Below are 20,230 nucleotides of genomic sequence, written 5' to 3'. Positions count from 1 at the left end.
TCCTGAATCAGTTGGTACACCAGAACACGACTTGTTGCAGTTGACATTATGCAAAATCTAGTCAGAAAGAGAGTTAGAAGCTGAATTAAACTGATTGTGTCTGTATTAGTCGTGTATAATAGATTTTAATATGTCGATGGTGTTTTACCCCTTTCAACACGATAGCCCGCTATACCGGTCTGCGTCCTTCACCCCATCAACCCTGCAGGCTCCGATATATGGCGACTTTCTGTTACATTCATTTTGATATCAATGGGAATCCCCGTATGTGAACCAGCGATTCAGTCGTGAAGTAAATTATGCCAATAGTAATAGTAATTGCATACAGGGTTCTTGCCAGCCTTATAACAGAATAACAACCCGTTACGCTGCTGCCTGAAAAAAATGACGCTGCACATTGGGACGATACGTTGTTTTCGAGGGTACGTAACGGGAAAACAACAAGCACCAATGGAGTTTCACCATCATCGTTGTCGCTGCTAACCCTGCTATTCGCTAGCGTATTCACCGCTAACTGTTAGCAGCTAACTGTAAGACCACCTCCCTCGGTCGTCGACGACAACTCCTGCCCTAGCACGCTGTAAAAAAAAAAATCAAGGACCCTGGGATACATCCCTAGTAATTATGAAGTTTACCTTCACCTCTTCACACCTGTATTTCACCTGTATGACAAGAGTAAACTTCCATTTATATTTAACCGTCAACTTGTCTACTTTTGATTGATACCAGATATGTAATGATGTGATGTCTACTGAAGAATTTATGAGGGATTTAAAATCAAAACCATTTCTGATCATGAATTCCAAGCCAAAGTTACTTAGTGTTGAAGGGGTAAAAGACCTTCACCAGAATGACTCATCTCTGGCTTAAGTGTAGCTCAAGCACACCAGCTCACCGACCACTCTGCTCAAACACTGTGAAACTACTCAACGCCACTGATACATAAAGTCCCACCCTGCCCCGATTGAGTCTTTAGGTTCGAAATTTTGGAAGTCTGAATCAATACACCGCAGTTTCAATGGGGAAATACTCGGCCATTGTTTTGTCTGCTTATTTACTCATGACAGAATTTCACTTTTAGCAAAAAAAAAGAAAAAAAACCCCATATAGACACATTTTGAGTGAAGGGGGTCGTTAAATGACATCCATTTTGAAATCAGCATAACACACGATGAGTGGTGTTGATGAAGGGNCAAACATTTTTAGAAGAGGGGATTTGATCATGATGTTCAAATTTTGCTTCCTGATTCTGAGGTCAAGAATTGAAAATTTGCACAATGAAGCCACCTTAAATGAAATGCCCTCAATATGAGATTGTTTTGAGACTGTGAGATTGTTTTGTTCAGTGTACGTCACTGTAGGAAGATGAAGTTCATTTGCAGGTAAACAGCTCTGAGGTGATGCATGCTGTGTAGCTCTGCAGTGTACAGCATGCATGTTATCAGTATATAACAGTGTGTTATTGTCTATGCAAGTATGTCGGTTAATCCGGCAAACACAGTTACACACTCAAACATCAGATGTGTGAATAAAGTTATCAACTACCAGTAGGTAAAACTACAGAATAAAAATAGGAAATCCTAATAATTTAAAACGACAATCAAACACCCCTGTTGCTTTTATTCTGAATTACCACTTAGCTTAGCATAAACACAAGAAGTAACAGCTAAATTCCCTATTATTGTGCTTTTGTTGCTTTGTTTCCAGTTTTCTCCTGTGTTCCAGTCCTAATGCTAAGCTAATGCTAATCACGACCGGCTGTGGCTTCATCTCTACTGTGTAGAAAGTGCTCTCAGCAATGTTCTCAGTGTATTTGGCAAAAATAAAAAAACTATTTCAATTTTTTGTCCCAGAGGGTCGGAGCTATTTATGCGCTCAGTTGATTTCGGGGTCTTGAACCCTGCGCGGAGTGGAGTGACTACTCACTCAGTCACTGTTTTGGAGGACTTCTCTCTTTTGAAGGCCAGCTGGTACTTGAGGCTCTCCACCTCCTTCTTCATCTGGGGCAGGTCCATCTCATCCATGGCTGCAGCTTGATGTAGGGCTTCTCTCTACCTGTACACAGTGGGAGGAGGCCACGGTTATATTTATAGAGTGCACTGTTAAATAGCAGGCAGACACACTCAATACATCTGTGCCCGGCAGCAAGAACACCACAAAGTACATCTGATTTATAACCGCTGCTTAGTGATTCCACCTACAGGAAGGAGAACAGGGGGCTGTTAAATTCACAGAGTACAACCGAGTGCTGCCGTAAATGGCGGGATGCATTCGGTGGCCTTCTTTTGTGTCCTTTGGGCTTCGTGTTTCCACTTCCTCAGCTTCCGCCAAAATGCCAGATTTAATTTTCAGTGAACATTATGCAAATTTTGGTTCATTTCTTGTTTAGTTCGATAATTTTGCATCAAGATTAACGACAGCAGGTTAGAGTAGAGGTGATGTTCGACACCTCCGGGGAGGAAAAGGAGAAAATGTTTGGCTTTAATAACCCCCCAAAAAAGGACGGCATGTACCTGTGTCCCAATTCTTCCCTTCAGCCTCCCCTGTCCTAGTGAGCAATCTATGAGATCACCTTCACATCCCATCACCTTAAATTATGACTAAGAAACATCTATTTACATCCTGAATCAGTTGGTACACCAGAACACGACTTGTTGCAGTTGACATTATGCAAAATCTAGTCAGAAAGAGAGTTAGAAGCTGAATTAAACTGATCTACCAGATAAAACGTTCAAGCAGTGAGCTGTCATGGATACATGCTGAAAAGGGTAGTTGATAAATATCGCCTACGATTAATAGATAAACGGACCAAATACTTATGGTGAAAGTAGTGGATTCAGAGTTAAAGCTGCTAAAAGTTAAAGATCAAAGAGCATTTAGCTAAAAGTAATGGGTAAAGTTTGAGCCACTTCAACAAAGCAACCTAAAATCTGGCAGTCCAATTGTATCAGTATTAGTAGTTTATAACAGATTTTAATATGTCAATGGTGTTTTACCCCTTTCAACACAAAAGCCCGCTACACCAGTTGGCGCCTTTCACCCTGTTCAACCCTGCAGACCAGTGTAGCGGGCTCCGGTATATGGCGACTTTCTGTTACATTCATTTTGATTGTCTATCAGTGGGAATCTTCGCATGTGAACAAGCGATTCAGTCATGAAATAAATTATGCAAATAGTAACAATAATAATTGCATACAGGGTCGTTATAACAGAATAACAACCTGTTACGCTGCTGCCTGAAAAAATTACGCTGCAAATTGGGCCGATACGTTGTTCTCAAGGGCACGTAACAGGAAAACCACAAGCGCCGACGGAGTTTCACGACCATCGTTTTCGCTGCTAACGCTGCTATTCGCTAGTGTATTCGCCGCTAACCATTAGCACCATTCACTAAGACCACCTCCCCGGGTCGACGACGACTTCTGCCCTTGTACGCTGTAAAAAAAAGTCCTGGCGAGGACACTGGGATATATCTCTGGTAATTATGAAGTTTACCTTTACCTCTTCACACCTGTATTTCACCTGTATGACAAGAGTAAACTTCCAGATATATTTAACCGTCAACTTGTCTGCTTTTGATTGATACCAGATATGTAATGATGTGAAGTATACTTAAGAATTCATGAGTGATTAATCAAAACCACATCTGGTCATGAATTCCAAGCCAAAGTTACTTAGTGTTGAATAAGTTAAAGACCATCTCCAGCTGTTCGAATAAATCCACAATGACTCATCTCTGACTTAAGTGTAGCTCAAGCACACCAGCTCGCCGACCACTCTGCTCGAACACTGTGAAACTACTCGACGCCACTGATACATAAACTCCCATCCTGCCCCGATTGAGTCTTTAGGTTCGAAATTTTGGAAGTCTGAATCAATACACTGCAGTTTCAAGGGGGAAACACTCGGCCATTGTGTTGTCTGCTTATTTACTCATGACAGAATTTCACTTTTAGCAAATAAAAAAGAAAAAAAAAACCCATATAGACACATTTTGAGTGAAGGGGGTCGTTAAATGACATCCATTTTGAAATCAGCATAACACACGATGAGTGGTGTTGATGAAGGGTGCTTTAATCAGACTGACAAGGCTGTCTGGGTACATCAGACAATAAAGTGTTGGGAAACCACAGCTCCATTATTATCTTCCTGTTGGCCTTGTCCCAGCTTTTTTTTTTTTTGAAACGCGTCGCTCGCATCGAATTCAAAATGAGCCATCCAGTTAGTCGGTTTGAAGTGTTGTCTTTGTTTTCAAGCAAATACGGGGGTCGAGATCATTTGCAAATTTTTACTTTAGTTCTTCCAACTGTCCCAACAACACACGGAGGTAAAAAAAATAAAATAAAAACAGCCCTTCTCCACTTGTGTAACTGGCTGAAGTCACGTCTCTCCTCTATCTCACAGCGGCCGTCCACACCTTTAAATCAAAGGAACACTTTGGCGAGATTGAAACAAATCTCAAGTGAGGACGACTCATCAGCTAACGGCACCAAAGGAGAAAGAGAGGATCCTTTAACTCTGCTTGCAGACGGAGACGAATACGTCCTTTTGTACTGGTTGGGACAAAGCTATGAGACTTTCAGTAAGATACCACAGCACAGCAAAAACAGCTTTAGTCATTCATATTGTTCTGCAAATGTATGAGATGTCAGAAGCACTCTACATGAATGGCATCATTACATTGATGCTCTCTTAATTAGGATATATCCTGCCCTTCACAGATTGCTTCTAGGCGCCGGCGCTCCTTCTGAAGCTCCTTACAAAGTCTTTTTAAAACTACATGCAAGCACAAAGTCTGAGACAACATTATACCATCAGTATTTCCTTCACACAGCCTTTAGAGATTAATGCACTTTGACAGGTCATATCTGTTTCGTGCCCGGTAGGAGGAAATGCAGTTAGCTAAAGACAAACTAGTAGCGTAGCATCAGATATTAGCTGTAATCAAAGGTGAAGGCTGAGTATCGTATGTCATCGTAATGTGGAATATCAAATAGATCTGTCTGTTTGTTGGTCAGAGCTGGAAAGTAGAAAAGAATAGACGTGAACATGATTGAAATATTTGGATGCTTTTATGCTAAACTAAGGGTTTATGTACTCCGTGAAAATGCTACAGGATTGTTAACCGTGGCGACAAAGATGGAGAGGTGATACGAGTGCAGCTTTCTAGTCCACTTCAACCTTGGGTGAAAAGGAGTCGAACCAGGTCAAAGTCACTGTCAATGCTGGCGCTCCTGTTCTCTGTAGATGTGGCATTTAAAGTGAGATGTTTCTTGAAATATTTTTTAGCATCTTGAAGCACTCATTACTACATTAAGTGTCTTTTTTTTTGCACAAGTTAGATGCAAAAAAATAATGCCATATTACCGTCTGGTGTGGGGTTATTGAGTAATAAAGTGTTTAGACTAGCTAGCTTAGCATAAGGACTGGACGCACAGGAAACATTTTCGAGAAACTCAAGTAAGTCCAGTTGCTATGATTAAACTATGAGACTAACCAACATTGTGTTGTCCAAAGTAAAACAAACAAACTAATAAATGAACACCAGGTATATCTGGTTGTAGTAATATGTAGTTTTCCCCCTTCGGACAGAACAATGCTCGCTGCCAGCTAGCTAAGATTTAAATCGTCCCATTCTTATCAGGATGCTCCTTTATTTTACCTTTCTCTCCTGTCTGTTTAAGCATTTTCCTGTAAAACTTCTGCATTTTTAACTTCTCTTAAAAAAAAGAGAAAGCTTCGGGACTGTCAATCTTGTGGTCGCCCTAAAATAAAAGAAACCTGCTTCGTTGCCTATTTTCATCTCAATGGGACCATCGTTTACGAAATTATCAACTTGCCGTGTTGACAAACACCTGGAACTAACAACTGGGACCATAAACTTATTCGGAAAATGTTTACTAAGATGACTACGAAAACAGAAAATAGTGTCACTTTCTAATAGCTTTCTATACAATCGAATTTCTTTCTGCCCCCTGCTGGCTGTTGGAAAGTTTGCAGGTTCAAGGCACTTGTCAACAACCTTAGAGAGGATGAAGTGGGACAATCCTCATCATGAAAAGAGAACCGCAGAACTTATGTGAGCCAAGCCGCTGTACAAATAGCATTTGGAGGCACTTTAACAGGTCTGACGCAGCTGATAAAATGAAAAATAGTGTTTATAATTTACTGTGTTGAAGTTTGTCACTGGAGGAGATGATGGATCACCAGTTTATTTGACTGTTTAAAACATGTAGCCGTAGCTTTTGGCATGTGATAACACTGTGTATCCAAAGCTGCATAATATTTTAAGGATTGGACTCATTACCAGGCAACAGAGCCAGAACTCAGTGTTTCTATATTTTCTAAAATTTCTTGCATATGTTAATGCTAATATTTATGCATGTTAAGATTCTACAACTTAAATGAATACTGTTTAATCCCTCACTCTGCTCCATATCAGTTTGCTTATTCTTCCACTGACAGATGGAACAAACAGCGTTAAAGGCTTGCAGTGGGAGGTGTCAGGTGTGGTAATGGAAAACGGTTTGCGTGGCACTCGGGTCTCGAAGCAGAATTTTGCTCCTGGCCCCCCTGGGAGGTCAGGACCTTCTCTGGTAGTTAATCCAACCCTTGTTGCTGTGACATTTTAAAAGAAATGGTTGTGTGATGGTGATTTCTGGATTCACTGCGGGTCTAAATGTAAGAGGCATTTGGACGGATGGGGAAAACTTTCAACGCTGACAGGTAAGATGTTTCCCAAGAAGTTGAGCTGTTCCTTCACAAACACCGTATATCCAGGACTGTTTTGGATCACGCCTAGCTTCCACCTGTTTGTTAGCATCATGCTACATTCACAAATAAGTGACTTTAATTTGTGTTGTAGGATTCTGAGGCTATAAAAACCAAACATGCCAGCGGTCAACTCTCCACAACAAACTCTCTTCCTCTGCGTCTTTTCCTTCCTCCCTCCTGCTCTCTCTCTCTCTCTCACTCCCCACCCACGCTCTGTGTCCACTATACTCTCGCAGTAATACTCTGCCCCTCTTGTGTACTTGTGTACTTGTTGTACCCTTACATGAGTCATTGGAGGGTTCGGGTGAGCCGAGCGCTCGTCTGGTCTGCGCTCCGGGATTGATCTCGTTGAAAAGGTGCTCGAACACGGCAACAACAGTGGTATTTTTAAGGGGCATTGAATAACGCTCGATATTACGCAATTGTCCTTTATGACAGTTTAGTGAGCGAGGGGGCATTTCAATGCAGGAAATAGCGACTCTGGATTCAACAGCTACTCCACCGCACAGTCTGGAAACTCCTAACGAGCAACAGTACATAATCCGCTGCAGACGTTTTGTTGTGTTGTCTTTTATATTTAAATGGCCTTCAAGCTCTCTGTTGCTATTTTTACTTTAGTTAAAATGCTCTTTGGAAAACTTGGCGGCGGTGATACACACACATCCAGAATCTGTCCAGCTTATCTGTGGGTGTAGATTTTGTTTGAACGTTCAGAAGATATATCTGTGCATCCTCCCGTGTGAAGCTAACATTAGTTTCCTGCATTTTGTTTAATTTTTTCTGCACCATTTTCTCCTTTTTCTGCATCAATCTATGGTCTACTACTTGTGTAAAACATAAAATTCAGGCGCCAGGTAACAATTCAAACTATATTTACTGTTTTTAATTGCTGCTTGGTATTAAACAGTGAGGCTCTCAGGTATTCTGTGCTGCTGTCAGATGTTTTTTCTCCTCTGGATCAACTTTTCTGCTTCAATATTATCCCTGCTGAGTCACCACACACACAGGCATGATTTATTCTTCTGGCCCTTTTTGTGTCTTTTCTTTATTTTGATAATTTGTAAACTACTGGACTTTAATAAGACGTCTGTTTAGGGAGTATTTCGGCTCATGTCCACAACTTTCTGCACGTTCACAACATATGACGTCTATATTTTAAAGCTGAAGTCTGTGGCTTTGTTCATGTTTTTGTTCTGTATAATGTTCTTCACACCTGACTGGTTACAGCCGGTAGCTTTGGATCGTGCACTTTTCCTTCTAATAGCATATCGCTAAAAGCTTTTTTCCAATTCCAGTTTTACCAATTCACAGTTTTAGCTTTCTAATTGCATCGCGCTAAGTCACTTTACTCATTCACATTTTTGCAGGTCTGGTTCTTTCACGATATGCGTCCATCCTAATGGTATTTTACCTGTTTGTCGCTGATTTACGGAGTTATTCAGCTGTATACGTTATATGTAGATCTGGTGAAGACAATACAGTCAACTGAAATCTGTGTCTATGATCCTACGATTACTTGGTGCAGGTTTAGAAAAGTCATACCCTGATGAAGACGTACTTTTTGTTGAACTGTTAGCTGCTGCCCACTAATAAAAACTTATGTATCTGTTATTACTGCTATCTTCCAAGAACCCTGCTTTGTTTGTTCTGTCTGTTGAGCTTTACGATTCTCATGTGTAGAGGCTCCACATTTTGGGAAATGCACTTTCTTGCCTCCTTGCCGAGGGGGAATATGAGCAGATCGATACCACGCCCACATCTGTACAGTAAATCTGCTGCTGTTAGCTTTGCTTACCATAAAGTTTGGAAACAACTACAACGATATATAAGTGCAACAACATCCACCTACCAGCGCCTCTAGCTCCCCTGACTATGCTGTAATAAAGCTGCTATGGCTACTTGTGGCTCCATGATTTCAGTCTTTATGCTAAGCTAAGCCAAGTAGCTTCTGGATATAGCTTCATATCATGATCTGAAGTGTAAAGTGCTGTGTTATTTTTACTTGTAGTTTCATTTTTTTGTGAATTAATGTGTTAATTAGGGAGATTTTCTGACCCTAGAACCTTTATGCTAAACAAGGCTAACCAACTGCTAACTGTAGCTTCATACTATAACCCCAAGAATTGAGAATTATTGTGGTAATTAATGATACTTTGTTGCCTCAGGAGGGAGCTAGGCAAACAGTTTCCACCTGACCCTGGCATTTATGCTAAGCTAAGCTAACCTGTTGCTTTATGTAGGTAAATATCTTGACTTAAAGTGTTGTTTTTACTTGTCAAATTGTCGCTTAAGTGTGGTAATAGTGAGTTTTTGTTACCTTGGAACAGAGCCAGGCCAACAGTTTCCACCGGCATTTATGCTAAGCTAAGCTAATCTGCTGCTCGATGTAGCTTCATATCATGACCTAAAGTGTAAGAATTATGTGTTGTTTTTACATGTGGTTTTCTTAAAACAAATTGTGAATCAATGTGGTAAATTAGTGAGATTGTGTTAAATTAAAACAGAGCCAGCTCAACAGTTCTACAGGCATTTATGCTAAGCTAAGCTGCTGCTTTATGTAGGTGAATATCATGACCTAAAGTGTTGTTTTTACTTGTAGTTTTCTTAAAACAAATTGTGACTGAAGTGTGGTAACAGTGAGATTTTGTTTCCTTAGAACAGAGCCAGGCCAACAGTTTTCACCGGCATTTATGCTAAGCTAAGCTAGTCGGCTGCTGGATGTAGCTTCATATCAAGACCTCAAGTGTAAGAATTATGTGTTGGCTTTATTGTGAATCAATGTGGTAAATTCATACTGCTAATTTCTACCTTTGGGCAAAAAGAAAGATAATTTCTACATACCAGGTCATCAACATTTTCATAACCTGAAGCGATAACTGGCAGTTAATGATTTTCTCTTCTCGAACTGGACGGTGGAACAGAACTAATCAATCATCTGGCTGAACATCTGAAAGCCCGAGGCCCGCACGGCTGATTTCAGCCACATAAATGCCTTTTATGTGAACATCTTGGTCCGATATGACGACTTTTACTACGTCATAAAACGCGATTGAAGAGGACAGACGAGAAAAGGTTCAAAAAGAAGCCCAGACAGAGACCTGAGTGTGTTTGTGTGTGAAAGACAAAGAGAAATTTATAAGCGGTGACTCGGCGAGGTGTGTGCATGCGTGTCCTTTTGTGAGTACGAGGAAAACACCAGGTGCAATATTGCAGGACAATGTGTGTGTGTCTTACCAATATTAGACAGACAGAGAGGGAGAGTGATGACCAGTTCCTGGCTGAGATCGGGTTTCAGCAGCATCCTCCAGAGACGACAGAGCGATTGGATGCTTTTCCTCTTTCTATCACTCGCCGTCTCCTTCATCCCCGTTTTCACTCTCTACCTCTTTTCCACTTTCACATCTATCGGGCTGCTATATCCATCTCTGTCTGCTCCTGTTCCTTCTCCGCCAGCGTCTCTGTTTGCTTTGTCTTTTTTTATTTTTCCTCCACTAATTCACTGTCTCGTCCTCTACCTTTTCTTTTTTTTTTTTTTTAAGCTCTTCCCCCGGCTATGCTTTTCTGAGGCACAAAGTTTTTGCTGTAGATTCTCTTCTGTGGGAGGTAAATGCAGTAGGTGGTGGGACACTGTATGCAGCTAAACATCACTTCATGCTTGCCAGAATACTTCAAAATAACACTTCGTATACCTCGTCGGTTTGATGTTTGTGTTGCTCAGATGTTATCCCGTGGTGTAGTTCAGGACAAAAAGTGAGATTTTTTAAATCAGACATGCAGCTTAATCATCAGTCTTTTAGCTTGATATCATGTTCGTAGCCATCAACTGTATGTTTGTCTTTTAAGCTGCTAAATGTTCCTCTATGTTTGCCTGATAGCTGTTAATTCTGGCTGTTTTTAGAGCTTTTTTTTTTAAAGTTAAGGGCGTAACAAAGAGGTGAAAATGAAGGAAAGGCAATGTTGTGCTGTGTTTAGTATTATTTTGTAGTTTCTGATATTCTCCTTCTTTTCCACATTATGTAGTTTAAATAAACGTGATGCAGTAGGGGTGGGAGATCTGTCCGAAACATCGCATGAGAAACTGTTGGCGCAAAGTCTTGATCCACAGTTTAGGTTTAGTCGATCGCATGATTAGTTGTGTTTATGGTTACCGGGATACAAAACCCGCTTTGCAGCTTCGAGCAGGTTTACATTGTTCATAATCATTACGTAGGATAAGATTGAACACTTCAAAATGTATTTGCTGTTGCATATTAGTGGAATAAATGACAACTTGGGGGACACAGTTGGATGTTTTGTGCCTTCAAATAAAGTGTCCAAAACATTCACGGTCAGAAACAGGAAGCTGAGGGACTTATTTACGAAAGTGGCCGCCATCTTGGCGTGCGTTATGCTAACGGGCTAACGAAACGATCTTAAAATTAGTTGATTCCTATGATATAAAATCAGAAATGAAATCTATTTACATAAATGCACTCAACAAGGAGTCAAAATGAAGAGTTCATTTGCAGAAACAGATAACTCCATTTAAGTAGATTTTCAGAAAACTTTATTTGTTGTTGTTTGCTTGAGATAAGATCAATCAAACTCAGTAGAAATGACAAAAGCAGAGATAACTTAAGTTTGACATTGTCTCAGGTGGATGATGGAAAAGCTCTGAAGGTTTGTGAAGATGGAGTTTTTTGCAAATGAACTCTTCAAATGCTTTTTAAAATAAAGTCGTCCTCCCTTTTTTCCCCTCTCGCTCATCTTTACATTTACCTTTTCCCTCGTCCTGCCTCCCTCTTCTTCTCAAATTACTCTGCATGGAAATACATACATTTATTCTCTGCAAATGTGCCAGAGAAAACCTTTGACGCCACGCAACGTCCATAACGGAAAGACCCTACCATTGTACCGCCATGTGCCTTACTGCTGTTCCAGTTCCGGCGGCTCTCCCCCCGGCTGCATTCTCGCCGCCTTCCTTTCTCTGATATCTGTTTTCAGTCCGTCTCCTGCTGTCTTCCACAGATGCCTCCTCACTAAGTGCTCCCCGTCCACTTTCACAAATCTGAAACGGTTAATCCATTGCTCTACACATTAGCAGCGTCTCTCTCTTTCTTTCTTTGTAACCCAGCCAGGAGCTACTCATGTCCAATTATGGTCGTTGCTGATAAAAACCAAACCAAAGTCGCCGCATATTGTCTAAACCAGCAGTCACATTTAATAGCGTTTGTGAAGTGTATTAAAACCACCGATACGTCACTGACCCCTCTTGATAGAATCGCTCTAGCTCACTCCTCGTCTGCTTACTGTCGCAGGGAAGACCTCGGCTTCCTCAAAGGTTCTAAAAAGGATAAACATGTCGGAAGTCTTTTTTTCTTCTCCTCCTCCCTCTCTGGCGTTCCACCATCTGCCGCGAGGAGAAAGTCTATAAAGCTTCTTGTTCACACAGGATGTGGTGAGGATGTGCTGGCTTTTGACTGCCGTGTTGATGTGAAGATTTCTGGCGAGCGACACCGTGGAAACACACAAGTGGTCTGAAGTGAATCGAGCCGCAGACTCACATTCATGCCCGACACCCAAACCCCGCCGCACTGTTGTTGCTGTTAGTTAATTGACGAGGCTAAAAGCGTTTCTGTTTTTTTTTTTTTTTTGCTGATTATGTAGTTCTGCCGGCTTCATCGGACCGTGACCTCCTGCGCGAACGAGGCCGAACGCACTTGAGCGTGAAGCCAGCGGGGATGAGAGTCAGCACCTCCCGAGTCTGACGCAAGCATTTCACCTTCGGGTTTGTAATGAGTTTGCGTATCTAGAGAGGGAGCCGAACCGCCCCGGGACCTCGTTCACAACTCTCTGGGCAGCAATCTGGATTTGAAAATGAGGAAATCCTCTCTCGGGACGATAACTACTTTGTGGCAACGTGAGAAAAATTCCCCGCAAACCGAAGCTGAGTCTGTTAAAAAAGTGGCCCCGACACCAAAACATGCCGGTAACCTTTAGCGTCATGAGAGCCCGCCACCGTAGGTTAGTACAAGAGAACACGGAGTCAGTTTAAGTGTAGGTCAACCGGCGCATCAGCTGTACAGGCATTAAATAGACCTGTCATCCAACTGAAAGCAAAGGGGAAGCTGGCCGGCTTCCAGGAGGAGGAGCCGGAGGATGCAGTTATTGGAAAACATCTTTGTCAAGCGTCACAAAGTGGATCCAGATAAGTGGCATAAACTAGACGGATGCATAGACGATAAAGCGCTTTATGTATTTTCGAAAACGGATGCAGTTCAGCTGAGAGCAGGTGACAAATTTACATCGCTCCACCTCTTCTCTCTGATGGAACAGATGTGGAAAGTATAGTTTGGCCTGCGCCCATGGCTGGATAATGAGACAATGTGCCCCTGGGCACTGATGCGTCAAATGCGTCATAAGTGAAAGACAGTCAAACCGAAAGCCGGAGCATCATTTGTAGTCGTTTTGAGTCTCTGTGCGGTGGTTTTGTGTGTCTTTTTTACAGTGATCCTACATCTCTCTCAGAGCAGTTTCTTGTTTTGCATGTCTTTTAAGTTGTTTTGTGTGTTTTTGGGGTGAAATTTGCATCTCCTTGTGTGATTTGTGTTGTTTTGAGTCTCTCTGACGTCTTTGTAGTGATCTCACATCTCGTGTCGTTGTTTTGGTCGTTTGACATCTGAAGTAATCTTTAGTCTTGTGTGTGAATTTGCATGTGCGTGTAGTTGTTTCTTGTTTTGCATCTCTTTAGGGTAATTTCTCATTAGCTCCTTGTAGCACGTTGATGAACTTGTTTAACAGTCACTTCATATTTATCAGGCCTCTGTGTGGCTCATGAGCCTTTTACCATTTGGGCCACTCAACCTGTGCCTGTTGGGACCAGGTTTACAGTCTTTATATGGTCCATTCGCAATAGTGCAACACTACAAATGAGAACTTCAAGGTAGAGCTGGGCCGTATCACACTGTGCACGGTAACACCAGTGTAATGTTAGGGGATGATATGAAATTGAAATATCGTGATAAAATTTGAGTGAAATGCGCAGTGCTGTTGTTTCCGTCCAGTCTAATGAACATGGAGCGAGAAGCATGGTGGCAACCGAGGAGGAGGGCGACTGCAGTGCATCGACCGACACAGTAGGGCTGGACCCGAATATCGGAGTGTTCGGTTGTTGTGGTGGAGTCTGGATAGCAATTTTGAGATCCGACTAGTCGCCCGCCGCCACCACCTGATGGTGGAAACAGAACTGTGACGGCTGTCCTAAACTGGCATCAGCAGCCAAGTACTGCCTGTGCGTCCCGCCCACTTCCTTCCCCCCGTCGGTCCGAGTATTCACCCACTGCTATACACCCACCAAGTATGAAACCGTCCATACAGTTTTGAAGTATTTTGTCTAGCGACAATTATATCCTCAGTTATATTGTTATCGCAAATTTTCTCCTTCACTTGTGTCCGTTCTGCTCCGGTCTTTGTGCATCTGTTTCCACGATTCAATGGACTGAAGTCGACCCATAGATGGACGCGAGCAGAGCAACAGAGAGACGATAACGGCCATTCAGTTTATCTTAGAACACATGGAGTAAGGGTGGTGGCTGGATTATTTTTCGTTGATTCTCCTGTAGCCAGATAACCTTTGTGGTTGTAAATGTAGATGAACGGAAGAGGCGACGTGAACATAGTGCAGTGGTCTCAGTAACTCATAGATGTAAGCTTGCTACATCATCAGTCAAAGATAGCTAACGTCCTCAAACGCAAATTAAAGAACATCTGTGTTCAGAGCAATAAATGTTGGTCAAGAGTTCAGAGCATCGATATGTGACCATTTATTTGCCGTGTGGGCGTCTTCGCAGTGATTACTGAGGCGTCTACGGAGCTGTAAGTCTAAACTGGGACACTCGCCTTGAAGGGATGCCAAGTTTGCCTCAAGATTATGCTCGAGTATTATAAAAGACGAAGAACAAGTTAATTACATTTTCTTTCTTAAAGTATTTTCAGAGAACTTCTAATCAAACTTTTTTTGTCCTCCGTAGCTTCGCCGCATTTTGTCACAAGCAGAATATAACTCGCCGGGCTTTAGGAATTGCTGTCGTTGTAGCCCGGCATCAACGAGGCTATTTGTGTGTGTGCGGCGCCTGTCAAAAGATATGTTTGGGTGGGTGTGTGGAGGGGAAAGTGGGGTGGTGGTGGTGTTAGGGGAGGATATGTAGGTCGCATAGTGATTTGGGTCAAAAGCATCCAGAGATTAACCTTTACCCCCTGTCCTCCTCTGCTATCTTCCCAGCCTCACATGTTCTGCATGAGTGTGTGCAGGTGGCAGCCTGCTAACCAACGCTTCCCTCTGACTTCCACGATCGTGGTTCAAGGTTAAACCGGGAAGCCGAAGGGACGCAAAACAAAAGGTGGGAGAAAGAGGTGAGCGGGGAGATACGACAGAGGAGGATAAATAAGAGGCAGGGAGAGACAGATGATTGGAAACAGAGTGAGAGACTCTTCTTGCCTCTATAGCTACTGCATTGTAAATAGAGGCTAAAAATAGAAAGGAACAGGCAGAGCTCCTCTGACCAGCTGAGAGTGGAGACTAAGAAAGAAAGAAGCAGCAGCTCCTTGTCGTTAAACGGAGGAGGAGATGCTGCTGCTGCTGCTGCTGCTGCTGAGGGATAATAAATGCCAGATGCTGACAGATGATGTTTGAGCTTTTACAACCGGCTGATCCGTTCGGCACATCAATGAGCTCTGAAGTGGCTGGGACCAGTCCAGCTCATATCGCACCAGAGCGGCCCTGTCTGCATGGGGGGAAAAACATCCGATCAATGGGATGTGATCGATACAGAACTGGACTGGATGGAATTCGCGTGTATGTCTGTGGGTGTGAGTATGCCAGATACCAACAGGGTGGAAAACAGATTGAGGAGCAGGGGTGGGGCCGGAGGGGGCCACGAACCAACCCACCCCGACACAGTGGTGTTGGAAAGAAAAAAACTGCCATAACGAGAGGAAAGACTGGAAAAGATGGGCCCGAAAGAGATGCAAATGATCACACAGGGTCACAAAACAACCGCCGCAAAAAGAGATGAAGCACAAGATGTGCAAAATGACAACAAAGAGTTGATCCACCAAAGACACAACAGCCATAATGAGACAACAAAAGCTATGATGAGATGCAAAATAAGCACCAGGAGAGTCAAAACGACCACTAAGACGTAAAACAAATACCAAGATATGTAAATAACGACATAAAGACAAAACTGTGATTATAGGATTCAAAACAACCACAGAGAGACTTGAAACAGCTGCAAACAGATGCACAATGGCCACCGAGAGACACAAAACAACCAAAACGAGATACTAATTAAATACCACGGGATGCAAAATGACCCCAAAGAGATGAAAATCGACAACAGGGAGACAATAGAGGACAACAAACGAACGAAACAACGACCACAAATAGAAGCAAAACAACTACAAAGAGAAGCAAAAACAACTCTGAAGAGATGCAAAATAAGCACAGGTGACACACGACAACCACAACGAGACATAAGTCAAATCCCACGGGATGCAAAATGGCCCCAAAGGGATGTAAAACGGCATCAAGCAAACAATAAATGACAAACAAACAAAACAACGACCACAATGAGACACAAAAACAACCCCAGAGATGCAGTATTAACCACAAAGGGATGTAAAAGACGCACAGGACACCAATGAAATACCACGGGATGCAAAATGACCCCAAGGGGATGGAAAAACGACATCAAGGAGACACTAAATGACAACAAACGAACGAAACAACGACCACAAAGAGAAGCCAAACAACCACAAAGAGAAGCAAAAACAACCCCGAAGAGATGCAAAATAACCACAAGGGGAAGCAAAACAACCATTAGACACCAATCAAACACCACGGGATGCAAAATGACCCCAAAGAAATGAAAAGTGGCATCAAGGAGACACTAAATGACAAAAAACGAACGAAACAATGACCACAAAGAGAAGCAAAAACAACCCTGAAGAGATGTAAAACAACCACAAGGGGAAGCAAAACAAGCATTAGACACCAATCAAACAACACGGGATGCAAAATGACCCCAAAGAGATGAAAAACGGCATCAAGGAGACACTAAATGACGAAAAACGAACAAAAAACAACCCCAAGAGACGTAAAATACCCACAAATAGATGTCAAGCAACACAAGGCCACCACAACGAGACGCAAATCAAATACCACGGGATGCAAAATGGCCTCAAAGAGATGAAAAACAATCACAACAGACAAACTAAACGACCACAAGACAACCACCGAGGGGACGCACATCAAATACGATGGGATGCAAATAGACCAGAAGGAGATGAGAACAACGAGAAGATGCAAAGAGGCGTGAAGCAGCCACTCAGCGATCACCTTTGAGGCTGTATCTAGGTGGGGTTGGGAGCCGTTTACATGTCCAGGGGCCCGTTTTCTCATCATCTATAAATGGCTCCGGAGTCACAGGGAGCAGCTATTTATTGATATCGCTGCATATTGGAATATTTAAATTCATTCATCATGCAGAACCGCTTGTGATGCATTATTGCCGAGAACAACTTTCCAGTCACTTTGCAAACGCTGCCCCAAAACTACAAGCATCTTTAAAAACGGGGGTCACATGAGGCCAGAGGAGCAGGAGGAAGACGGATGGATGAGGAGGAGGAGGAGGAGGAGGAGGAAGTGCAGAGGAGAAGTTTTATGTAACATTCGTGGGTTTCCATATGGCCTGGTACCAAGGTGCCTGTGCGTTGAAGGGGTGGTGGTGGTGCTGCTGGTGGTGGGGTAGGTGGAGGCGGACAGAAGTATGAAATGGTCCACCCCAGATTTTTGTTGCACTTCTGGTGGAGTGGAGCTAAAATGAAGAGCTGCACGGATAAATCCGGTGGAAACGGCAGCAGATGGATCATTCTGAGGTCAATTTGACCTCCATGTTTTATGCGAAAATGACTTATTGCCTCAGAAACGCCTGGAACGGTGCAATAAAGACGCATGAGGAAGGGGGGGAGGAAATAAAGGGGCTAGAATCTCATAATGTTTCGATTCAGTCGCATCTCTTACCTCACGGATGCGCCGGTGGAGGCTGTTGCTCTTTTTTTTTTTCCTCTCTCTCTCTCTCCAAGTCTGACCGGTTGCAGTTAAACCGGAGGGACGCCGCTGCTGCTGGACCGAAATTTCCTGGCTGTATAATTTAAAAAATAAAAAAATAAAAAAAAGGAAAACAAATCACTTTCAGGTCTTGTTGGAGGGAGGCGGTGCGCTGTCGGTATCCAAAGATCAAGGATTAAAATCCGCAGTCTCCGGAGTTAAAGAGAGAAAAAAACAAAAACCCCGAAGAAAACAGACGATGACGAGCAGTCTGAGGCTGTCTGGACGAGCTGCTGGAGACTCTTGTTGCCCGGTAGCCGGTAGTCCCGGTTTGCTGCTGCTGCTGCTGCTGCCGCCTGAGAGAATGAACCGGGAAGAGGAGGAGGAGGAGGAGGAGGAGGAGGACAAGTTAACCAACTGGTCCGGTGCGCGCTCCGCCGTTCACTGGCCGCCGCTCTGCTGGGATCCTCCTATATGAGCGTGCGTGCGTGCGCATCTGAGAAGAGAATGTGTGTGTGTGTGTGTGTGTGTGTGTGTGTGCAGAGAGTTGACCAGGCGAGCAGGTACAGACATGTAAGGAAAGACTTCAACCCGCGTGTGTGTGTGTGTGTGTGTGTGTGGACCCTTTTTTTTTTTTTTTTGCCCTCATTGCCAGATTCTGGATTTCTGCCCTAATATGGCCACTTATAGCTCCATCCACAGTAGGCAGATTTAGGTTTCCACTCAGAGGGGAAAAAAGAAAAAAAATCAACAACCCACATATTTGGGGTGGTTGTATGTGACATTTAAGAAAAGCTAGAGTTTGTTTGATCTCACCAGGGAGAGAGCGAATACAGATGTTTGGCGTTCTTTTTGCCGGTTGTTGGTATTTTCATTGACAGATTATCGATTAGGGATGGACCATATACCATGCACTGTAATGTTAGGGGATGATAAAATTTGTGCAGTGCCGTTGTTTTGGTCCGGTCTAATGCACATGGAGTGAGAAGCATGGCAGCAACCGAGGAGGAGGGTGACTGCAGTGCATCGACCAACACAGTAGGGCTGAACCCAAATATCGGGATATTCGGTCGTTGTGGTGGTGTCCAGATAGCAATTTTGAGATCCGACTATTCGCCCACCACCCACCGCTACCCTCTTCCCCCCGCCGCCGCCACCGCTACCCCCACCCGATGGTGGAAACAGAACTGTGACCGCTATCCTAAACTGGCATCAGCAGCCAAGTACTGCCTGTGTGTCCCGCCCACTTCCACCCCATCGGTCCAAATATTCCCCCCACCCCCCAACTATGACATTATTTGCACCAATAAAGTTGTGCAGTTTTGAAATATTTCATCTAGCGTCATCAGTTATATCGTTATCGCAAATTTTGTCATTTATATCGCGCTAAATATTTTTGCTCATATCACCCCGCCCCATTATCACTATTTCAGGTCCGATGCGGCCTCCTCAGGTCTCAGAAATGCAAAAACTGAACACAAACCAGGACATTAGCTACTCAAACAGCCACTAAAGCTATGCTAACTGCTAGCAGCTAATTTACAAGGTAGCCACGAATTACCCTCAAACAGTCTGGTAAATAACAATAATTAGTAATGCTTGGGATGTGGGCTCACATTCACACCTACAGACACTTTAGAATCACCAATTAACCTCAACATGTTTTTGGACCTTGTGGGAGGAAGCCAGAGAACCCGGAGAGAACCCACGCTGCACGGGGAGAACATGGAGACTCCACGCAGAAAGATCCCAGGTGTCCTCACCGTGGCGCAAACTGGCGACCTTCTTGGTGTGAGGCAACGATGCTAACCACTGAGCCACCTTGCAGCCCGCTAAGGAACCAAACATTAAAATATTTAAATGTACCTTTAGAAAAACTTAAGGTCTTTTCTGTCATCAGCCAAATTAGCTTTCCTAATAAATGCTGTATGAAAGTAATTAGCGTTACTGCTGTATGCTGTTCTTATGTACGTCAAAGTTAAAAGCCAGAGAGTTTTTATGTCTGGCTACAGTCACAGTTGCATTCTTTTCTTTTCTGTAGAAAACCTTCCAAACAAAAACAGACCCACTTGCGCTCATCACCCAAACCCGTATCATAATTCAGACACTTCTGGAGCAGATCTGCCAGAGAGCAGACGGCGCACCCATAAAGGAGATGTTCTAAATCCTCCTCTTCCTCTCTGCACATCGTATTCTCCCTGCTGTACCTGTTTGTACTCATTTGGGCCAAGATGACGCCCTTGATCACCCGTCTGTGTCTGATTTTGTCTTCAGCCAAATGTGGATCAACTTTTATCAAAGAGATATTTTTAGCCGTGTTTGTTCTGCTGTTGGTGCTTTTCAGGAATGTTTTCTACCAACACAGGC

General features: G+C 43.2%; 1 protein-coding gene across 1 annotated transcript in view; it reads right to left on the bottom strand.

Moving 5' to 3' along the window:
• Positions 1-18,242, bottom strand: part of LOC103370141 (guanine nucleotide-binding protein G(I)/G(S)/G(O) subunit gamma-13-like) — a 25,418-nt gene extending 7,176 nt beyond the window's left edge. Inside the window, exons 1-2 of the mRNA XM_008299072.1 lie at positions 17,837-18,242; positions 1,927-2,055 (exon numbers count right to left, since the gene is read on the bottom strand). Of these exons, the coding sequence (XP_008297294.1) occupies positions 1,927-2,024 (98 nt within the window). The 5' untranslated portion in view covers positions 2,025-2,055; positions 17,837-18,242. The remainder of the gene's footprint in view (positions 1-1,926; positions 2,056-17,836) is intronic.
• Between the last annotated feature and the right edge of the window lie 1,988 nt (positions 18,243-20,230).

This window comes from Stegastes partitus, unplaced genomic scaffold, assembly GCF_000690725.1.
Source record: "Stegastes partitus isolate 25-593 unplaced genomic scaffold, Stegastes_partitus-1.0.2 Scaffold1378, whole genome shotgun sequence".
Classification (NCBI taxonomy): Eukaryota; Metazoa; Chordata; class Actinopteri; family Pomacentridae; genus Stegastes; species Stegastes partitus.
The sequence above is the reverse complement of the archived record's forward strand: the minus strand, read 5'-3'. Positions and strand labels throughout refer to the sequence as shown.